Source organism: Meles meles, chromosome 7, assembly GCF_922984935.1.
Source record: "Meles meles chromosome 7, mMelMel3.1 paternal haplotype, whole genome shotgun sequence".
Taxonomy (NCBI): domain Eukaryota; kingdom Metazoa; phylum Chordata; class Mammalia; order Carnivora; family Mustelidae; genus Meles; species Meles meles.
In genome coordinates, this window is record NC_060072.1 from 133972929 (window position 1) to 133993183 (window position 20255).

Here is a 20255-nt window from a genome sequence, read left to right on the forward strand (position 1 = left end):
TGTGGGCTGAGGGGAGATATAAGTTTCTAGAAGATGTGATACAAGTTCTGTGAGGACCAGATGAGACTTGGCCTAAAGAAAAAATGGATATATCCTACTTCTCCAATTCCCAGAGGTTCCCTCCCCACCCCCAGCTCCTATTTCCTTATTCTGCCTCCTGATAAATTTTTTTTTTGTTTGGTTTTTTTTTAAAGATTTTATTTATTTATTTGACAGAGAGAGATCACAAGTAGACAGAGAGGCAGGCAGAGAGAGAGAGAGAGGAGGAAGCAGGCTCCCCAGTTAGCAGAGAGCCCGATGCGGGACTCGACCCCAGAACCCCGAGATCATGACCTGAGCCGAAGGCAGCGGCTTAACCCACTGAATTTTTTTGAAGTGGGAGTTATTCTGAACTTAGCGTTCTATTTTTAAGATTACTGAGAATTTACTATGTTTTCCTAAGAGAGGAAGGAGGTAAAATACCAACACAAAAAAGAAACATAGCAGTACACGAAGACCTTGTATTTGAAATGATATAATTCAAAGCAGTTATCTTAAGGTGTCTTTTTTTTTTAAGATTTATTTATTTATTTATTTGACAGAGAGAGAGATCACGAGTAAGCAGAGAGGCAGGCAGAGAGAGAGGAAGGGAAGCAGGCTCCCCGCTGAGCAGAGAGCCTGATGTGGGGCTCGATCCCAGGACCCTGAGATCATGACCCGAGCTGAAGGCAGAGGCTTAACCCACTGAGCCACCCAGGTGCCCCTCTTAAGGTGTCTTTTTAAATAAAATAGTACCTCATAGAAATGTGCCAGAATCTCATTTAACTTCTGACATCCCAAAAAAATGATCATGGGACTGTGTCCCTGAGAAAAGCACACTAGAATTTGGCCTATGCTGAGCAGATCTGTTTTTTCCAACTGGGCAGAAACAATTAATGGAACTAGCTCAGTGTCATACAGTTTATCAAGCCCTAGATAGACCCTCACACAGAGACTGTCTAAGATGGGGAGTCACCTCCCAGAGAGCAAGTGGTTGTGACCAGCATCTTATACATTGTTCCCTACAGCCAGGGGAACTTAACGGGGTAGTCAGGAGTCATTCTGGGGCCTGGCTATCATCAGGAAACTTCTGATTTATAGTACAACTACTTTTCAATGTCACTGCTGGACAGAAAATCAGTCCCATTATATGAAACTGTTGGTTAGACTGAGAGTCTTAGGTTTTACCTAAGAAATCAGGATTTAGTATGTGAGGTACTTACCTATTTTGAGATGAGTAGAAATAGTTTTAGGCAGTTTTCTAGTCTCTGGATGTTGATAGGGGCAAGTTATTGGTTTAATTAAATAGTGACCAAGAACATTATTTCTAAGTATTTTTATGAAAATGTCAAAGCATAGCATTTATAATAAATTTGTGTTTCCAGAATGAGGGGGTAACTGTAATTGTAGATACCTTCCCACTGTTGACAACTAAAAAACTGAAAAATTGGGGCGCCTGGGTGGCTCAGTGGGTTAAGCCTCTGCCTTCGGCTCAGGTCATGATCCCAGGGTCCTGGGATCAAGCCCCGCATCGGGCTGTCTGCTCAGCAGGGAGCCTGCTTCCTCCTCTCTCTGCCTGCCTTTCTGCCTAGTTGTGATCTCTGTCTGTCACATAAATAAATAAAATCTTAAAAAAAAACAACTGAAAAATGAAAAAATATATATATATTAAACAATTATTTCCAGGCATTGGTTGACAGACAACATAGGACTGTAATCCTTGGGAGAACAGAAGCAAAGGAAGTGAAACCTACACTTGACTCAGCTTTCTGCCTGGGGGCATTTTCAGATCATGCTGTAGAAAGGGATGACTGAGCAGAGCACTGACAGCCTAATTGAGAAGACAAGATCAAACTTTAGAGAGCTGAAGCAGCTAGAATTTGTGGAATAGAATACCAAATAAGAGGACGCTCTACAGAGAAAAGACTGTATAAATCTGGGGTCTGTTGTTGAATAATAAGCCAAACACATATAGTGAGAAAGATCACCAAGCCAGGCAAAAATAGAATGGGAGGCTTTAAGCTAAAAAAAAATCCCCAAAGGTCGCACAGGGCTGGGAGATGTTCATACTTTTACAAGCAAGAGTCAAGAGGCTTCACTGGTCACTGGGGCATTCAGTAAAAATCAGAGAAGAACCATGTTCCAGTCTTGGGACTAAATTAGTCCCAGAGTAAAGAATGTCCTAGATTCACCCTAACAGAGCTTAAAACCAAGCCCCTAAAGACCAAAAATGATCCATAAGTAACTGAGCCATCTGCCAGAGCAACTCCATCAGTTGAACCATCGGTTCAACCCAGAACTGCCTGTCCAGCGCTCAGTCAAAAATTACTAGACATGTGACCCATAACCTTAAGAAAAATTGGTAAAAACCCAGAACTGCCTGTCCAGCGCTCAGTCAAAAATTACTGGACATGTGATCCATAATCTTAAGAAAAATTGACTGATAAGAAGCAACCACTAATTGCAGGGATAACCAGAATAGCAGAAAGGACTTTAAAGCAGCTATAATAATTATTCTCAAGGATTTAAAGAAAAACATGAACACAATAAGACAAGAAAAAGATATTAAAAAAAATCTGAGTGTAACTTTCAAGAACTGAGAAACATAGTATCTGAATGGACTTAATAGAAGATATATTACTGTCAAAACAAAATATCAGTTTGAAAACAGCCATAGAAACTCTTCACACTGAAGTATAAAGAAAAAAAGACTGGAGAAAATGAATCAAAACTTAATAATTTGTGGAACAATATTAAGTGGTCTGAGGAAAAGAGACACACATTAGAAGAAATAGTGGCTAGAATTTTTCTAAATATGATGGAAGCTGTAAATCCACAGACCAAAAAAAGTTCAACAGACCCCTGGGGGGCAGGGGGGAAGGAATTAATAGAAAATCTTATAGGCAGCCATAGAGGGGAAGAAAAAGTACCTTACTTATAGGGAAATATAAATAAGAATTAACACCCAGTTCTTCTGAAAGACAAAGTTAAGTCTGGAAACTGTGGAATGACATCTTTACAGTTACTGAAAAAAAAAAAAAAAAAAAAACGGGGAAGAAAGTCAATCCATCCTTCAGAAAATAGAAGACACTTCCCAACTGGTTTTGTGAATCCAGCATTACCCTAACAGCAAACTCAGTCAAAGATATTACAAGAAAAGAAAATATAGACCGATATCCTTCATGAAAATATGCATAACAAATCCTTACCAAAATATTAGCAGTTGAATCCAGCAATATATAAAAAGGATACTATATTATCCCAGGTATGGGATATTAACCCAGGTTATTATCCCAGGTATGGGATGACACCTGGCTATTATCCCAGGTTTGCAAGATTGTTTGAATATGAGAAAAAAAAAAAAAGAATCCATGTATTTAACCCCATTAATGGAAAAAAGGAAAAAAATCCTGTCATTTCAATAAATACAGAAAAAACATGTGACAAAATTTAGTGCTGATGATAAAAACATTCAACACTCTAGTAGAAGGACGCTTCCTTAACCTGATAAAGGATGTCTGAAAAACCTACAGAAAACATTGCTAATGCTGAAACATTACACACATTCCCATAAAATCAGAAACAAGAGCAAGGAAGGCTTCTCTCACTTCTATGGAATTCTGTCCAGAAGATCCTAGCCAGTACAATAAGGCTCGAAAAGGAAAGAAAAGGCATCCCCATAGGGAGGTAAAATTGGCTTTACGCACAAATGATATGGTTGTATATATATGGAATCAAAAAGGCTATGAAAATTGCTACCAGAAATAAGTGAATCAAAGCAAGATCACCAGAAGCAAGTCACTATGCAAACATATGAAGATGTTAGTACGTACAGCATAAATCTATGCAGTTGACCTACGCGCACAATGGAACACCGTGCTGCGTTAACAAAAACGGCCTCCTAAAACCCTCAACGACACACCAGATGTCAAAACCTATATACTGAAGGGAAGAGGCCACACCCACAAGACTGCATATTTTGTCATTTCATGTATATGTCCGTGGAGAAGAGGAAGAGCTAATCTTTTTTTTTTAAGGTTTTATTTATTTATTTGACAGACAGAGACCACAAGTAGGCAGAGAGGCAGGCAGAGAGAGGAAGGGAAGCAGGCTCCCTGCCGAGCAGAGAGCCCGATGCAGGGCTCGATCCCAGGACTCTGGGATCATGACCTGAGCTGAAGACAGAGGCTTTAACCCACTGAGCCACCCAGGTGCCCCGGAAGAGCTCATCTTTAGGAACAGAAAGTAGATTGGTTGTTTGTTGGGGCCGGGGGTTGGGGGGCACTGGTTGCAAAGGGTCACAAAGGTGTTTTCTAGGGCATTAAAAAATGCCATCTATCTTCTTAGCGGTGGTTACATCAGTGCTTATACATTTGTCAAAATTCACTGACGTGTGTCCTTAAAATAAGGATGTTTTATTGTTTGTAAAGATGCTTTAATAGAGGGGCTTTAAGTTAATTGACATGTAGCTGTCATTGCTAAGCCAAAGTACGTGTAATGATATGAACTGCTGACAACTAATTTATTTGAAGCGTTGAGAGAGAGATGTGGATCTACATCTTGCCTTCAGCTTGGCATTTCGCACAGTGCTGGGATGAACAGGGACGTCCTGTGTCCTGGGGACAGTGGCCACAGCACCAGGCAGGAGGACGGGGGACTAGCGGAACACAGAAGGAGAACCTGAGTCCGTGCTTGTTCCTTCATGATTAACGAGCTCATCATTGCCTGGGTGCCGGCACTGTGCTGTGGAAAATTCCCTCTCCAGTCCCTGCAGCTGGTTCCGGTAAGCTTACCCTCTTTCTGGAAGGAGGATCATGTAACCTGGAACGCCAGGCAAACCTCCTCTTTAGGTGGAATCATTTAAACGCCGTCTGCCATGTTACCAGCCCCAAAACTCGAGTATTACGTGTGGTTGCTGTCTTCCACTGTGTGTAGGTTTCTGAGTAATATCCGATTGAAATTCCCGCGTACGGCCAGTACATGTCGGTACCTCCTGTGTGCCAGAAGCTGGGCTTGTGGCTGAGAATAAAACAGGCATGTCCCTGTCTTGTTAGCAGAGCAACTGGGGGCCTTGAAAAATTACCGGGTTGGGCTCCTGGGTGGCTCAATGGGTTAAGCCTCTGCCTTCAGCTCAGGTCATGATCTCAGGGTCCTGGAATCGAGTTCTGCATCAGGCTCTCTGCTCGGCAGGGAGCCTGTCCTCCTCTCTCTCTCTCTGCCTGCCTCTCTGCCTATTTGTGATCTCTCTCTGTCAAATAAATAAATAACATCTGTTAAAACAAAGAAAGAAACAAAGAAAGAGAAAAATTACCGGGTTGAATTAAAAATACTTCATTTCTCACACTGATTCTGCCCTTAATAACTGAGGGACCTGGAACACCCATGACCTCTCAGAGCTTCCCTTTTCCCAGCTTCCAAAGTTCAATTTCAAGAATTTTAAATATTTCAGTAGTAATTTCTAGCCCAATAAGCCACTGTTAATACCCACTGCTAATGGGACCATAACTTGTTTGGAACTTGTCTGTGAGGTTTGGCGGGAAGGTTTGGGACAGAGGGCTGTGTACCGAGCTCATGGCACAGTGATATCATCTCTCCATTGGAGAGTCCTTTTCTCGAATGGGGAGGCTGTTATGCTTATCCTTGGTGGCACATCAGAATCATCTGAGAAGCTAAAAGAATTCTCCATGCCCAGGCTGCACAGTAGACCAGTTAAATCAGAATCTCTTGGTGGGGTGGGGGTGGGGTGGGGGGGTGGTAGGACGCAGGTGTCAGTCACTTTTCAACACACTTAATCATCTACTTATTTATCCCGTGCATACCTGTGACCCCGCATCCCCCCACCCCTTTACCCCTTCAAAGGAAATAGGTCTGTGGGATTTGGCCCATGGCATTGAATGTAAGCGTGTCATTTTGGTACCTGGCAGTGTTGCCGTGTGTATTCAACAACTCAACTGTTAGAGCACGGCAGGGCGTGAGAGCTGAGCCCAGGGCATATCTGAAGGCCCATGGGTCAGCCCATATGTCTACCATCAAGGAAGGAATTTCAGATTCTCCTTTATTCATTATTATTGGCATTACTGCCTAACTCGTGCATTTATCAGTATTTATCAAGTACCTGCTGTGAGCAGCCCTGTGTCCTGGAGTCGCTGCAGAAATGGAGGAAATTGCAGGTGCAAAGTCCCTGTGGCAGAAAGGAGCCTAGCCAGTCAGAAGGCCAGAAAGGACGTTGGTGTGGCTAGAGCAGGGATTGCCAGCTGCCTATGATGGGAGGAGACAGGCGATGTGGGAAAGGGCCAGACTCCCCCGTGCCTCGTAGGCAGAGTTGTCACTGCAGAGAGCAAGGGAGGAACTCGCCCTCTATACGCTGTTTCCATACATGGTGACCTCCAGCAATATATTGGCTGTTTTTAAGACCACAATAAAAAACACATGATTAGCAGAAACAATGAGGGCGTAATTATGAGTCATTCGAGAAGGTAACCCAAGAGTGGCCCATTTTTATTTGGTCCCTCCCAGACAAAACTGCAGGCCTCACCCCTGCGGCCAGGTTTGTGCCAGACGCTGTGATAAGCACTTCATTCCCTCACTGAATCTCCCTTCCCAGTCTCTGAGATAGGAACGAAGATCGCGCCTTCTTGTGGATAGATAGATTACTAAGTTGCCTGCAGTCACATGGCTCCTAAGGGGTAAAACTGGAAACTGGACGCAGGCAGTCTCTTTCCGGATGGCCCGCCGGCACAGAGCTGGGGCTGGAACAGGATGGTGGTTCTGCTTGTTGCCCGTGTTGAAATGTTTTCTCCGTATTCAGCAAAACTGGACGACACGGAGAAGTGTTGAGTTGAGGGTCATGTGGCATGGACAGCCGACAAAGACCTCACTCTCAGGAGGTTATACACAGTAGTTGTCCTGCCGTCCATGAAACCAGGAAACAGAACAGAACAAACCAGTAACAGCTCATTGAAATTTCAGGGAAACTTTAGGGAGAATGTAATAGGCATAACGTAACTACTGTCTTCGAAGCTGACCAAAGAAACGCCCTTGATGGATCCGCTATCAGAGAACTGTCCTGCCCCAGAGAAATACTGAATGCAGGACTTAGCAACAGGACTCAAGTATTTGACCAGATTCTTATGAAGTCAGGTGCAAGGCACCTGGTACTCTCTGTAGGCTCATAAAAGAGAGTGCTCTGGAAACTACATGGCTGTTGTGATATTATGCATGCAAGCAGCCTACATAAAATCCAGGAAAAAAGAATGAATTGCCAAGAGGCTTAGAGCTCATCTGGAATCATCATCACTGCAACCATCAACATCAAGTACTATGTTTTAGGGGTCTGCGATCACGTGATTTTGGGTACGTGGACCTGTATAAGCAAGAGGGACACAGATTCTCTTCTAATTGATAACACTGAAATAGTCCAGAGCCAAGTCTACATTTGTTGAGTACCTGTTCTAGATCGAGCAGTATTTCCTTCAATGCTCAGACCAGCTCTAGCCAGGGAGGTGAATCCATCCTCCTCATCCTTGAAGACAAGGAAATGGAGACCAAGTGAGGCTAAGTAAAATGCCCAGGTCTCATAGTAGTCAGGGCTGGGGGTTTGATCCAAAGTGGAACCACAAAAGACCCCAAATAGCCCAAAACCACCCTGAGAAAGAACAAACCTAGAGGCATCACACGGCCTGATTTTAAAATATATTGCAGAGCTGTAAGAATCAACATAGTACGGTATTGTCATAAATACAGACACACAGGGGCGCCTGGGTGGCTCAGTGGGTTAAAGCCTCTGCCTTCGGCTCAAGTCATGATTCCAGGGTTGTGGGATCGAGCCCTGCGTCGGGCTCTCTGCTCAGTGGGGAGCCTGCTTCCGCCTCTCTCTGCCTGCCTCTCTGCCTACTTGTGATCTCTCTCTGTCCAATAAATAAATAAAATCTTTAAAAATAAATAAATAAATACAGACACACAGATCAATGCAGCAGAATACAGAGCCCAGAAAAATGGTCCCACACATATATGGTCAATTAATTTATGATAAAGGAGCCAAGAATAGACAATACGGAAAGAACAGTTTCTTCAGTTAATGGTGCTGGGAAGACCAGACAGCCTCATGCAAAAGAATGACGCCGGACCACCATCTGACACGAAATGCAAAAATTTACTCTGAAATGGATTTAAGACTGGCACATAAGACCTGAAACTATGAGATTGCTAGAAAAAAACAAAGGCGGTAATCTCCTTGACAGAGGTCTTGGCAATGAATTTTTGAAACTAAGACCAAATGTAGAAGCAACAAAAGAAAAAAATCCACGGGACTACACCAGAGTAAACAGCTTCTGCACAGCAAAGGAGACCATCAACAAAATGAAAAGGCAGCCTCCTGAATGGGACAAAATATTTGCAGATCACGTATTTGATAAGAGGTTAGCATCCAGAGTATATATAACTCAATACCAAAAAACCCAAACAATCCAGTTTTTTTAAAAAATAGGCAGATCTGAATAGATATTTTTCCTAAGAAGACACATGACCAACAGGTACATGAAAAGATACTCAACTCTGTTCCTCCTCAGAGAAATGCAAATGAAAACCACAGTCAGCTCACGCCTGTCAGAATGGCTAGTATCAAAAAGATAAGGAGTGAAAAATGCTGGCGGGGGTGTGGAGAAAAAGGGACCCTCGTGCACTGTTGGTGGGAAGGCAGATTGGTGTAGCCACTGTGGAAAACAATATGGAGGTGTCTCAAAAAATAAAAGAATTACCATATAACCCAACAATTCCATTTCTGGGTATTTATCTAAAGAGAGCAAAGACAGTAACTCAGATGTAGGCACTCCTGTGTTCACTGCTGCACTGTTTACAGTAGCCAAAATATGGAAACCAAAGTGTCCGTCAGTGGGTGAGTGGTCAGTAATACTGTCACGATAGTGTGGGGGGACTACACTGTCCTGAGCACTGAGTGTCTAGAATTGTTGAGTCACTGTGTTGTCTACCTGAAACTAGTATAACACCGGATATCGACTTTACTTCAGTAATAAAAATTTTAAAATAAAAGTATAAAAAGAAGGTGTGTATACACCATGGAATATTATTCAGCCATTAAAAAAAGGAATGAAGGGATGCCTGGGTGGCTCAGTGGGTTAAAGCCTCTGCCTTCGGCTCAGGTCATGATCTCAGGGTCCTGGGATCGAGCCCCGCATCCAGCTGTCTGCTCCGCAGGGAGCCTGCTTCCTCTTCCCTCTCCCTCTCTCTCTGCCTGCCTCTCTGCCTACTTGTGATCTGTCTGTCAAATAAATAAATAAAATCTTAAAAAAAAAAAAAGAATGAAATCTTACCGTTTGTGCCAATATGGATGGACCGTGAGGACATAATGCTAAGTGAAAGGAGTCAGAGAAGGACAAATATCATGCAACCTCTCTTACAGGTGGAATTAAAAAAAAAGAAAAAACCTCACAGATACAGAGAACAGACTCGTGGTTGCTAGAGTGCGAGAAATGGATAAAGGGGGTGAAAGGTTTTTTTTTTTTTTTTTTTTTTAAAGACTTTGAGATCTAAAAGACCAAGTCATAAGGGCGCTTCGGGCACTGTGATGGGAGGAGGCCAGAGCAGGCAGGAAGAAGTATTTCGGTGTAAGGAGTAGCTCTCCCAATGTTATAGATGTTCCCCTAACACCATAAGCCATACTCCTACAGGTCCCACTCTTGCAGCTGAAATCTTGCACTGAGAAAGAGAAAGTGATGTTTCCCGAGGTCACATGGGTTCAAGGAGGGAGGGTGGCTTGGGCCACTGGGTTCTGCGTTATCACACTATCAGTTCTGTGTTTCAGTTCGGGGCTTGCAACATCTATACATCTACAGGCGCGTCTATAGATCTACAAAACCATCCCAAACAATCGCTTGGCTCCAAAGCTGGTGTTCTCCGCTGCTCCCTATGAAAACATGTCAATGAGAGTTTATGCCTGTTGCCCACGAGGCACTGACCAGAGTCTAGAAAGGCTCCTGTTTTTTTGCAGACACAGACACGAACGTCTGGTTGGGTCAGTTGGCAGCCGAACCCCAGACGGTGGTTGAAGTAGCAATATTATGTACAATTGTCTCTTCCTTCCCTTTCTCGCTGGAAATAAACACTCAGCTGCAGGCCTGTTTCCCCAGACCCACTTCCCAAGACTCTCAGGCAGCCAGAGCCCAGCTGAGGTTGATTTCTTTTGTTTGACAGCTGCAGAACCAGGAACTGCTGAGGGCCATGATGAAGAAGGCCGAGCTGGAAATCAGCAGCAAAGTGATTGAAACCATGAAGAGGCTGGAGGACCCCGTCCAGCGACAGCGCGTCCTGGTGGAGCAAGAGAGGCAGAGATACCTACACGAGGAGGAGAGGATCGTCAAGAAGCTGTGGTGAGTGGGGGACACCTGTCGCATGTTGCGGAGAGGGCCCTGTCCTTGCCGATGACAAAGCCCTTCCTCGATGGTGCTCTCTCCTTCTCTCTTTATTGCACATCTACTATGTGCAAGTTAGAGTTGTATCCCTTCCAGGCCTCCGTGGACCCTTAGCGCCCCTCCATCCAGACCCAGAAAGTTCACCTGTGCCCTCCCCCCTTGAGAAGCCGGAGCACCACGCTCCTTTGCAGGGCTCAGCAACACCGCAAATGAAAGGAAGCAAATGGCCAGACCCGATGATAAATGGAAAGTCTGCCTTTAATCTCAGTAAATGAAAACGAATAGCCAAAATCATGGTGTTAAAATTATCTTCCTATTATTCAACGGTAGTTAAAAGCGCAAAAGAAGAATTCAGATGTAAAGTATGTGTGATCCAGGAATGAAAGATGCCTCCTTGAAAGTTACCCATTTTCCGAGAGGTTCTTATTGAAAGCATCTATCAAGTCCCACTATGGAACCCAGCAGTTCATTTCTCCCCCATCACTAAGGCAGGCCCATCTTTTATGGTAATCTATGTTTTGTTATGCAATGAAGATTTATCCTAGAGTGATTTCACCTTCTAGGATCATGAATAGTAATTTTTCTGCGTTCTGCTCTTGGTAATTCGCTTCTTAAATCTCCCTGATTGGGAATATAGAGAAGCAACTTCCGCGTTCTTCTCATGAGCAGAAGGTCCAGAAGTCTTCATGGAAAGGGATGGAAAGGGTTATTTTCTATAATCCATTTGATGTTTGGGCTTGTACTCCTGAGATGCCAACCCTGCGTCTCTCATTAAAAATAGAATGTTCCTCTCAGTAGCCGTCCAGAGGGGGGTTAGAAATCAATTATAGAGTTCTTACTTTCCTCAAAAATGGAATTTGGCTGCGTTGATGGACATCTCAAAATCGCTTCCAGAATTTTACGTAGTCGATGCATTTGTGGACAGTCGATCGCCCACCGTGAGGTGGTAAGACTGTTTGTCAGAAATGTTTTTGTGACAGCCCAGTTGTCTCATTCAAAGTGTTAAGATTCTTCTTGAAACGTCTTTAAAAATATATTGCCTTTTCAGAATATTTCGTCAGTTTTCCAATTGAATTGTGAAAAAAGGACATTTTCTTGCTTCTGGCCTAGAAAAAGCATCTTCGGCGTCAGTCCTAGCCACGCCCAAGAGTGAGATGGGAAGCAGAGTGGGGAGCGGACGGTGGGGAGACTCTGTGGGCAGGCCCCATGCGGGGAAGACGGGCATGGGGCCGCTGAGGAACTCCAGTCTCACAAAGCCAAACGTATGAGTATGTGTAGAGCACAGAACAGATGACTCACAGGTGCCGGGTGAACCCACACAAAGGAGAAATTCCTCTGGGCCCCAGGGATCAAGAAGACTGAACCTGAAGTTACTCATGTGCACCCAGGCCCAGGGCAAGGCCCTGTGTGTAGTCGGTCACAGGTGGTTAAACTGAACCAGGCTGGACAAGTGGGGTTCTGTCAGTGGAGGCTGGAGGGGGTTGGGGGGCTCCCGAGCAGAGGGAGCCTGTGACCCAGCCCGTCTCAGGATGGAGAAGGCACAAGGTGTCCTTGGAGAACTTCGGGTCATGCATTTTGCCAGGAGAGCGGGGTCCAGTGTGGGTCTAGATTGTGTCTCCTATGTGGGTGAGGCTGTTCCCGTTTGCGCGGGGACTGCCCGGATCTGAGGCCACACTCGGGCCCGGCATGCGTGCTCGACGTCTGTGGGGCCTGCATTTACTGAGATCACCTGGATCCCTGGCTTTTCGTGAAAGCTCCTGGGTCCAACCCCAGGTTCAGAACGTTTCTGGATGGAGCTTGAGAATGTGCGTTTTACGGAGCTACAGAGGAGCTTCCGAAGTGTCTTGACATTGGACAGTGACTGCCGGCCCGTGGAGGAGGTGCTGATGGTTTTGATCAAGGAGGTGGTGAAGTCAGAGCTGTATTTCGGAAAGGTCCCTCTGGTGATCACGTGCAGGACAGATGGCGGGGGAAACACCGACGTCAGGGAAGCCGTACTGGAAGGGCAGTAACAGTCAGTCAAAAGTCAGTAAGGCCTGATCAAGGAGGAGAAATGGGAATGGGAAGAAAAATCAAACACAGTGGACTGAGTAGGGGATCCGAGTAGCGACTGAGAGCGGGTTACAAAAGACAGCCCGAAATTTCAACTCTGGAACAATAGGAAAACAATTACCTCCTCTCCCTCCCCTCCCTTCCCCTGTTTTTGTCCTTATACACACACACACACACACACACACAGAGGAAAATAAATTCCTTTGGGCCTCATGTTAGGGTAAGTTGGTGGTGAGCCAGTCAGATGGCAGAGAAATGAAACTTGGGTCTAAAACTATGGAGCGAAGTTGAATCAAGATCATCCCTCTTTGGTGGGTTTCCATTTGGAAATAATAATTGGGCTTCTAATAATAGATGAAACATAGTTCAACAAATTGATGCTTCTTTTTAACTAAGGTAGAAGAAAAAAGCAACTTATACAAATAGAACAGATTTACATGTAAACCACAGCATCTGGGAACATCTGGCATTCCTTTGAGCAGAGTTCACATCTCAAAAGTCACATTGAGTACATAATATTGAAAAATTGTTTTCAGCACTCATTTTAGCTTCCTGATCTCTGTTACGTTGTAAAAGAACACATTTGATCCGACTGCTTTCTAACAGCATGAACGTGTGAACAGAAGTGACATTGTTGTATACGATAATATCAATACAGTTTTGTATATATTCCTTGATCAGCAAAGGAAAAGCTGTGACATTTAGGGGTCTCCTGTGTGCAGAGTTATGAAATCCAAGAGGCACACTGTGTAGAAAAGATTATAATAGAATTTTAGGCAGACTGACTCTGGGTCAGATGATAGCTGCTAGGGGTATTAATTACAGCCTGGCAGGCTGGTGGGTTTTTAATGGAACCGTGATAACATTTGGGTCTTATCTCTTCCCTCAAAACTTGGAAGGACTGGACAGTGTGTCCTGTGTGCGCTCTAATATTTCAGTTTGATGATGAAATGGAAAATACTTTTTCATTTCAAATAACACATAGGTGCCATTTTTAGAGCTCTTTGGAGGGAGGGCACACGTCCTCCCCTCAGGGACGTGGCAGCTGTAGGACGTTTCTGTGGGTGGGACACAGAACACCGGTTACCTCTCCGTAGTTCACGGTGTGGACAGGGAGCAGAAGAGGCTTTCCCTTTTGGTTTGAAGTTGCATCATTTCATCTGAAGGAATCACAGGCAGCTGGGTCCCTTTTCTCTAACAGATTAAAAGATGTCACCAAAAGCCCCATCCCGCTACTCTATGGTGGATGAATTTGTTGTTTGGTCCAAGGCCCCTGTGAAACATACATAGCATCCCGCCTGAGTCTCTCCCACAGCCGCTGTGCCATCCGCAAATCCCACCTGCGCGCCCACTTTGAGGGACGGGTCTAGGCAGAACTTTTCTTTTTCTTTTCTTTTCTTTTTTTTTCCTTTTTCTTTTCTTTTTCTTTTTCTCTTTCTCTTCCTCTTCCTCTTTCTCTCTCTCTCTTTCTTTCTTTTTCTGTCTTCCTTTCTTTTTTTTTTTTCTTGCAGATCCACTGTCTTCCTCGCCCGCTCTAAGCTCTGTGCCAGCGGCAGGTGGAATGCTGGTCGCCTGCTGCCACCTAGTGGTTCTTCATCTCTCAACATCCTTTTCCTTCACCTTCTTTAAGAGCGAGGCTTTCTGTTGTCAGGTTTACAGGCAAATGGAAGTGATACGAACATGTGTTTAGGACAGGGTTAGTAATGTGCCGGGGAGACAGGACGGTGTCATTTGGTTGGGTGGTTGGTTGGTTTGTGTTTTGAAGTGAAAGACCTTAATTCAGTTCTGTTGGAACTCTAGAAGTACCTTGGGGGGTGTGTGTGTGTGTGTGTGTGTGTGTGTGTGTGTGTTTCTCCACACTCTCTCCTACACATACAGACACACCAGAAATCAGATCTGTGATCATTTTTCCTCTGTAGCTTAGAGTGAAAAGTCAGTCCTTATTGATGAGATCATCAGTGTAAGGCAGAGTAAGGAGAGAGTAAGGCAGAGAGAGGCAGTGTAAGGGGGCAAGGTTGCTTCCCTCCCCTCCCCTCCTTTCCCCCCAAGGATATTTCCCACCATCTAGAGACATCCCTGTTTGTCACAGGCTTGGGACAAATGCTGCTAGCATCTAGTAGGTAGAGGGCTGGGATGCTGTTGAACACCCCACACTGTACAGGGCAGGCCCCCACAAGAAGGGATTATCCAGCCCCAAATACCAAGTTCCAAGTTGAGAAGGCTGATCTAAACCCATCGGGAGCCCCCCTTTTGCCCCGCTACAGCGCATACAGTTGATCCCCTCTGTCACGTTACAAAGTGCACAACACCTGTCCCTTAGTTGGCATCGGTATCCCCACTGAAAATAAATAAAGAAAAAATAAAGAAGGGGTGTCCCCATGAACAGGCCTTGGGAAAACTCCCTTGCACCTGCCTTACACCCCAGCAGAATATTTAAGCCAGACCGAGCCGCTCTTGTGAGCTGCCATCTTAGCAGAAGGCCAGGGGAGGCGGGGACAAGCCCTTGGCTACTGCAGACGCCCTTTTTATGGACCTGGTGTTCACCCCCATCTGCTGGTCTGCTCCTCCCCTGCCCCTCACAGTGAGCTGGAAAACTTCGTTGAAGACTTGAAGAAGGACTCCACATCTGCCAGCCGAGTGGTCACTCTAAAGGACGTGGAAGATGGGGCTTTCCTCCTGCGACAAGTGGGGGAAGCCGTAGCTACCCTGAAAGGTGAGCCTCCTCCTTGAAGGGAGAAGTCTGGAGCCGTCTCCCAGGGGGTTTAAAAATCTGTCCAGTAGTGAAGCATTCATGCCTGTGTGCGTGCACATAGTCCACAAGCACCTACGTGTGCCGGGCACCGTTCTAGGCACCGAGGATGCCTCACTGAACGGAACAGGCAAGTACCCTAAATACCCTGTAAGATTCAGGACGAAGGGATACTAATGAGAGTTTCCCTCCGTTGGGCCCTTTCAGTGCGCCAGGGCACCTGTGCCAGATTCATTACAAACAATCCTACGGGACAGTTGCCTTTATCCCAAATATACAGACAGGAAATGAGGCGCCGAGGACCCCTGCCCTTGCCCAAGTTCACCTGGAACCAGCTCTGCCTGACAGGCGGCGGCCTCCCGAATAGGCGTGCGGAGCGTGTGAGTCCCGCGCTTCCGAGCCTGTCCAGTGCGCACTCGGGGTGAGGGCTCCTCGTCTTGCCTCTCCGGCGGCTCACCCTCTGCTCTTGGCCTGCAGGAGAATTCCCAACCCTACAGAACAAGATGCGAGCCATCTTGCGCATCGAAGTGGAGGCCGTGCGGTTTCTGAAGGAGGAGCCCCACAGGCTGGACAGTCTCCTGCAGAGGGTGCGAAGCATGACCGACACCTTGACCATGCTGCGGAGGTAACCGGGCCTCCTGGGGGGTGGGGAAGTGTCCCGAGGCGAGGCAGCGACTCCTTCCCACCGCACTTACTCTTTGCGCTGTGACAGGAGGTCTCGAGTCTTTGCCGCGCTTGGCAGCGCCTAGGGCTTAACATTAGCAAACCTGGTAAACTTTTTTTTTTAATCGTTTGAAGGTGGTTCTTTTCAGGAACACATTAGAGTTGAAGAATGGCTCACAATATTCGGGGTGCGGGGCTGCCCAACTCGGGGGTGGGGGGTGGGGAGCGGGTAGGAGGAGAGATCTAGAGCTCGAAGTTGCCTTCATGACGATGACTCGTGGCAGTAGAAGAAAGGGCACGGTAGCATGAGACAGAAAGAGGGGAACAGATCCTTGGGGATCCTTGGGGATCGAAGGAACAGGGTCGGTAAAAGAAACAAGTGGGTAGCAGAGGAGGGTCACAAAGGCAGGGTCTTCTTTTCAAATCAAAAAAGAGAGAGAAAACATTTTAATAACAAATTGAGGCACTAATTAAAGGTTATCAGTCAAGTTGGAGATTGTCTGACCCAGACTACGCTGATCCTAACAATAACCTGCGAGGAGGGCATTAGAAGGCGTTCTCATGCTCTTGTCCTCGTCCTCATCATTATTACATTTCATAGAAAACCATGTGAGGCTCTGAAAGGTGAGGTTCCCAACATCATACGGCTAGAACGGATCTGCCTGACCCCAAAGCCACATCCAAATCAACAAATAGCGTGAAGAGACCCCAAAAAGCAGAGGAGGTTGAGGACTAACCTAGCTGCTAGATTTGAAGTCATGGTCGACCTTGCAGAAAGGCTTGGTCGAGTCCAGGTGGAAAAGCCTGATCACAGGAGGTTGTGCGACAAGGAGTTAGAATACAGCGGACTCTGGAACAACTCGCGTTTCAACTGGACGGGTCCGCTTGTGTAAATTTATTTTTGATAAATACAGGGCTATACTGTAAAATGTATTTTCTTTTCCTTGTGATTTTCTTAATATTTTCTTTTCTCCCTTTATTGTAAGACTACAGCAATAACGTACAAAATAAATGTGAATCAACTGTTTATGATCTAGATGAGGCTTCTGGTCAATAGTAGGCAATTAGTAGTTAGGTTTTTGGGGGGGGTGACAAATGTTATACTGTGATTCTCAACGGTGTAGGGGTCAGGACCCTAACCCACCCCACGCTGTTCAAGGGTCAGCTGTATGAGCTGCCCTCTGCAGGGGTTTGGTAGTGAAAGGAGGAGAGCTTGGAGGGATCAGGAAGCTTTGGGGGTTGGAACTGAGCCTGTCTGAGGGCTGTCCCTCTGCCAGGACTGTTCCCAGGACTGGGTACAGGAGTTCTTGTTAGGGTCCTGTGTTCACTGTGTGTCGCCACCGTGCTAATAGTGACGGAGCTAGTGGAAAGGGAGAGACCGACCCTATCTTAAGGAAAGGACTGAGAAAGCAGCTACCAGAGACAGCCCGGAGACAACTGGAGGGCATTAGGAAGTTGCTATGGAAACCCTCAACACTGAGCGGCTACTCAGGGTTTTTGAATGTCTTAATTCTGCAGCAACAGCCTGCCTGGCTTTAGGATGACACAGCGTTCAAGTTCATGCCATAAAAATAAAACGCAGGCTACCCACTGTAAGAGTTAATGCTGCTGTGCCTGGTCTCTCCCAGACACGTCACCGACGGACTCTTGAAAGGTACAGATGCGGCCCAGGCCGCTCAGTACGTGGCGATGGAGAAGGCCACGGCCGCCGAGGTCCTGAAGAGCCAGGAGGAGGCGCCCCACGCCTCGGGCCAGCCCCTCCACGCGGCAGGAGTCCCCGGCGACGTGAAGTCGGAAGTGGTGCCCTTGACCGTTCACCACGCACAGAGCTCTCCCGTGGTCATCCAGCCCTCCCAGCACTCTGCCGCCCTGCTGAACCCCGCCCAGCACCTGCCCGCGGGCACCGGTCCTCACCCGGCCGGCCCTCCCGCCGCTGCCGCCGCCCAGGAAGGGATCTCCACTCTGCCGTCGTCGGCTCAGGCTCTGCAGTCCCCACAGACGCCCGTGAACGGTTCCACCATGCAGAGCTTGTTCATCGAGGAGATCCACAGCGTGAGTGCCAAGAACAGGGCGGTGTCTATTGAGGTAGGGTCCGATTTCCATTTCTCGTAGCCCCCCATCAAGGAATAACACCTGGTCCTTTCCCTTGAAGAGCGTATCGTCTGGTTGTCAAGATCGTACATATGTGTGCATAAGTATCAGAGATAGATTTTTAGCCCTGTCCATGGGTTTCAATGGCCAGATTAAGAGAAAGATTAAGATTCCAAGAACGGTGGAAGGTGTGGCCCTGGTGTGCTGGGAAGTGTTTAACAACCGGCTCTCTGGGGGGAGGGGGAACACCCCGATTTGTAAAATGGCCCATTTCTATGGTGTATTTTCCCATCGCCGATTTCCAGTTACAGTGGACATCAGGGAACACGCAAGTGGGGAGAGATGTGAGTCGGCTGTCCCCGGCCAGCGCGTGCCGGCTCAGGCTTGCCCCTGGTGAATACAGGCCCGCAAAGCATTTGCCGGTAGTCTCGAAAAATCTGTAGAGCCTGGGTGAGCAGAGCAGGGTGGTGAGGGCAGTCTGGGTTAGAGGAGTATTAGAGCAAAGGGGGTCACAAGTCAGGCTGTTGAAGAAACCTGTTTAAGGGAACAAGGCAGGGGCGATGAGGCTGGCAAGACAGACCGGAACCGGGTTTCGGGGAGCTTGAAAGGCAGTCCGAGGGGGTGTGGGCATCCAAAAAATCCTGCTGCTTGGACCTGCGGTAAAAAATAGCATCTTCCGAAAATCACTCTGAAATAATACAGAGTCGATTCAGGTGGTGGGTCTAGAATTATGGGTGTGGGATAGGAAGTCATGAGCACAGGCTTGGGGTGAGAGGCAGAGGCAGTCAGAATGGAAAGAGTAAACTAGGCCTTAACGTCACAGAACAGAAAACAGGCCATGTTTTAGGCCATGGTGTCCATGCCCGAGTAGGACAGCTTGCTTCCTCCTCCCTCCTGCCCCGTGCGTCCTCCACTCCTGACCCCAGACCATGGCCTTGACCGTCCTGCATCTCTCATGGATCAACAGGGATAATTTAGGTCTCAAGAGAAAAATAACCTCTTCAGACTGCCCTGACCACGGTCCTGGCAACCGGGCTTGGGAACAGTATGTAGCTTCCGCCTGCTCGCAAGTCAGTAGCTGTGCTCCTAATCCAAGCCAGCCGCTCGCAAAATGCATCTCATGGGAGGGGTGAAGTGCGATGGCCTGATGGTGCCCCGAGGGGCAGGGGCGCAGCCTGAAAACACGTTTCCTCCTGAAAACGAGTGATCTGCCCCTTCATAGGTGTCCATATGGAGATGATGTCAGTAGGACGACTCGTTCCTCTAACGAAGATCTATTGTTATCAATTACAGTTACCGTTGTTACATGTGTACTTTAAGTTTCGACTTAAGAGTCTGTTAAAAATGCCCGGATCTGCAGAAAGGAGGCCTGGGTCTTTTCTGCCCACCCCGCTGCTGACGGATGAGGAGAACTTGCTTCACAACCAGGGTCTGAGTCCCACTATGCTCGAGGTCCCCACGGCCTCTGGGGCAGGCAGTGAACCAAAGGGACAAAGTCCGTGCTTTCAAGACACGTGCCTGCTTGTAGGGAGAGATCGAGAACCAGTGTATGCCAGATGAAAATAAATGCTAGGAAAGACAAATAAAGTGGAGGAGGGTTTGGTAAGGATGATGATGGTGGATACATGGGTTTAGACAGTGTGACTCTTGGGCAGATCCTTGTCTCACGGGGCCCCAGCGTCTCCTGTGTGAAGGGTGCTAAGAAAGCGATCTCCTCTGTCCTTCCTCATTCTTCCATTGTGGGGTTCTAGTAATCCTGGTGCTAATTTCCCCTCTGCCCATCTGGGATGATTCCTGTGCCACCCCAAAATCACAGGAAAATGTTCTTTTCAAAAACGTATGGGTAATAAAAAATGCATTTCGTATATTTCTCCCTACTGTAGAACTTGGTGGAGCTTAGATGTAATCTTAAAAAGCCCATTTTATACGTAAGAACGTCTGACCCAGAGACCATAGAGCTGTTCTTAGGCAGATGTGGAAAGCCGGCGTAGGAGTCTTTGTTCCCAGTGAGTGTTTTGGTTTTGTTCCTGTCCATTTGCACATCTCCTCCGGGATGAAAACTCTTGGTTTCAAGACAGAAACCTGGTTGTGAGATGTGTGCTTTGGAAAGCGCATCCCTGTGTCCTTTTTATTACGATTCGTAGAGTAGCAGTAAGTGCTCAATAATCAGTTAACAAATGAATTTGGGTTTCTGAGCTCGCTTCTCTGTGAACAAATGTCAGTCACGTCGGCTTCCATGGCTGCGAGCCCAGAGG

The 20255-nt window shown here is 46.7% G+C and overlaps 1 protein-coding gene across 19 annotated transcripts in view; it reads left to right on the top strand.

Annotated features, from left to right (window-relative positions):
• Positions 1-20255, top strand: part of KIAA1217 (KIAA1217 ortholog) — a 692194-nt gene that overhangs the window by 655336 nt on the left and 16603 nt on the right. For 18 of the 19 annotated variants that reach the window (XM_046013815.1, XM_046013818.1, XM_046013816.1 and 15 more), the window contains 4 exons: positions 10228-10403; positions 15080-15210; positions 15724-15871; positions 17538-17994. In XM_046013815.1, the coding sequence (XP_045869771.1) occupies positions 10228-10403; positions 15080-15210; positions 15724-15871; positions 17538-17994 (912 nt within the window). The remainder of the gene's footprint in view (positions 1-10227; positions 10404-15079; positions 15211-15723; positions 15872-17537; positions 17995-20255) is intronic. The other variant, XM_046013811.1, reaches the window with a different exon arrangement.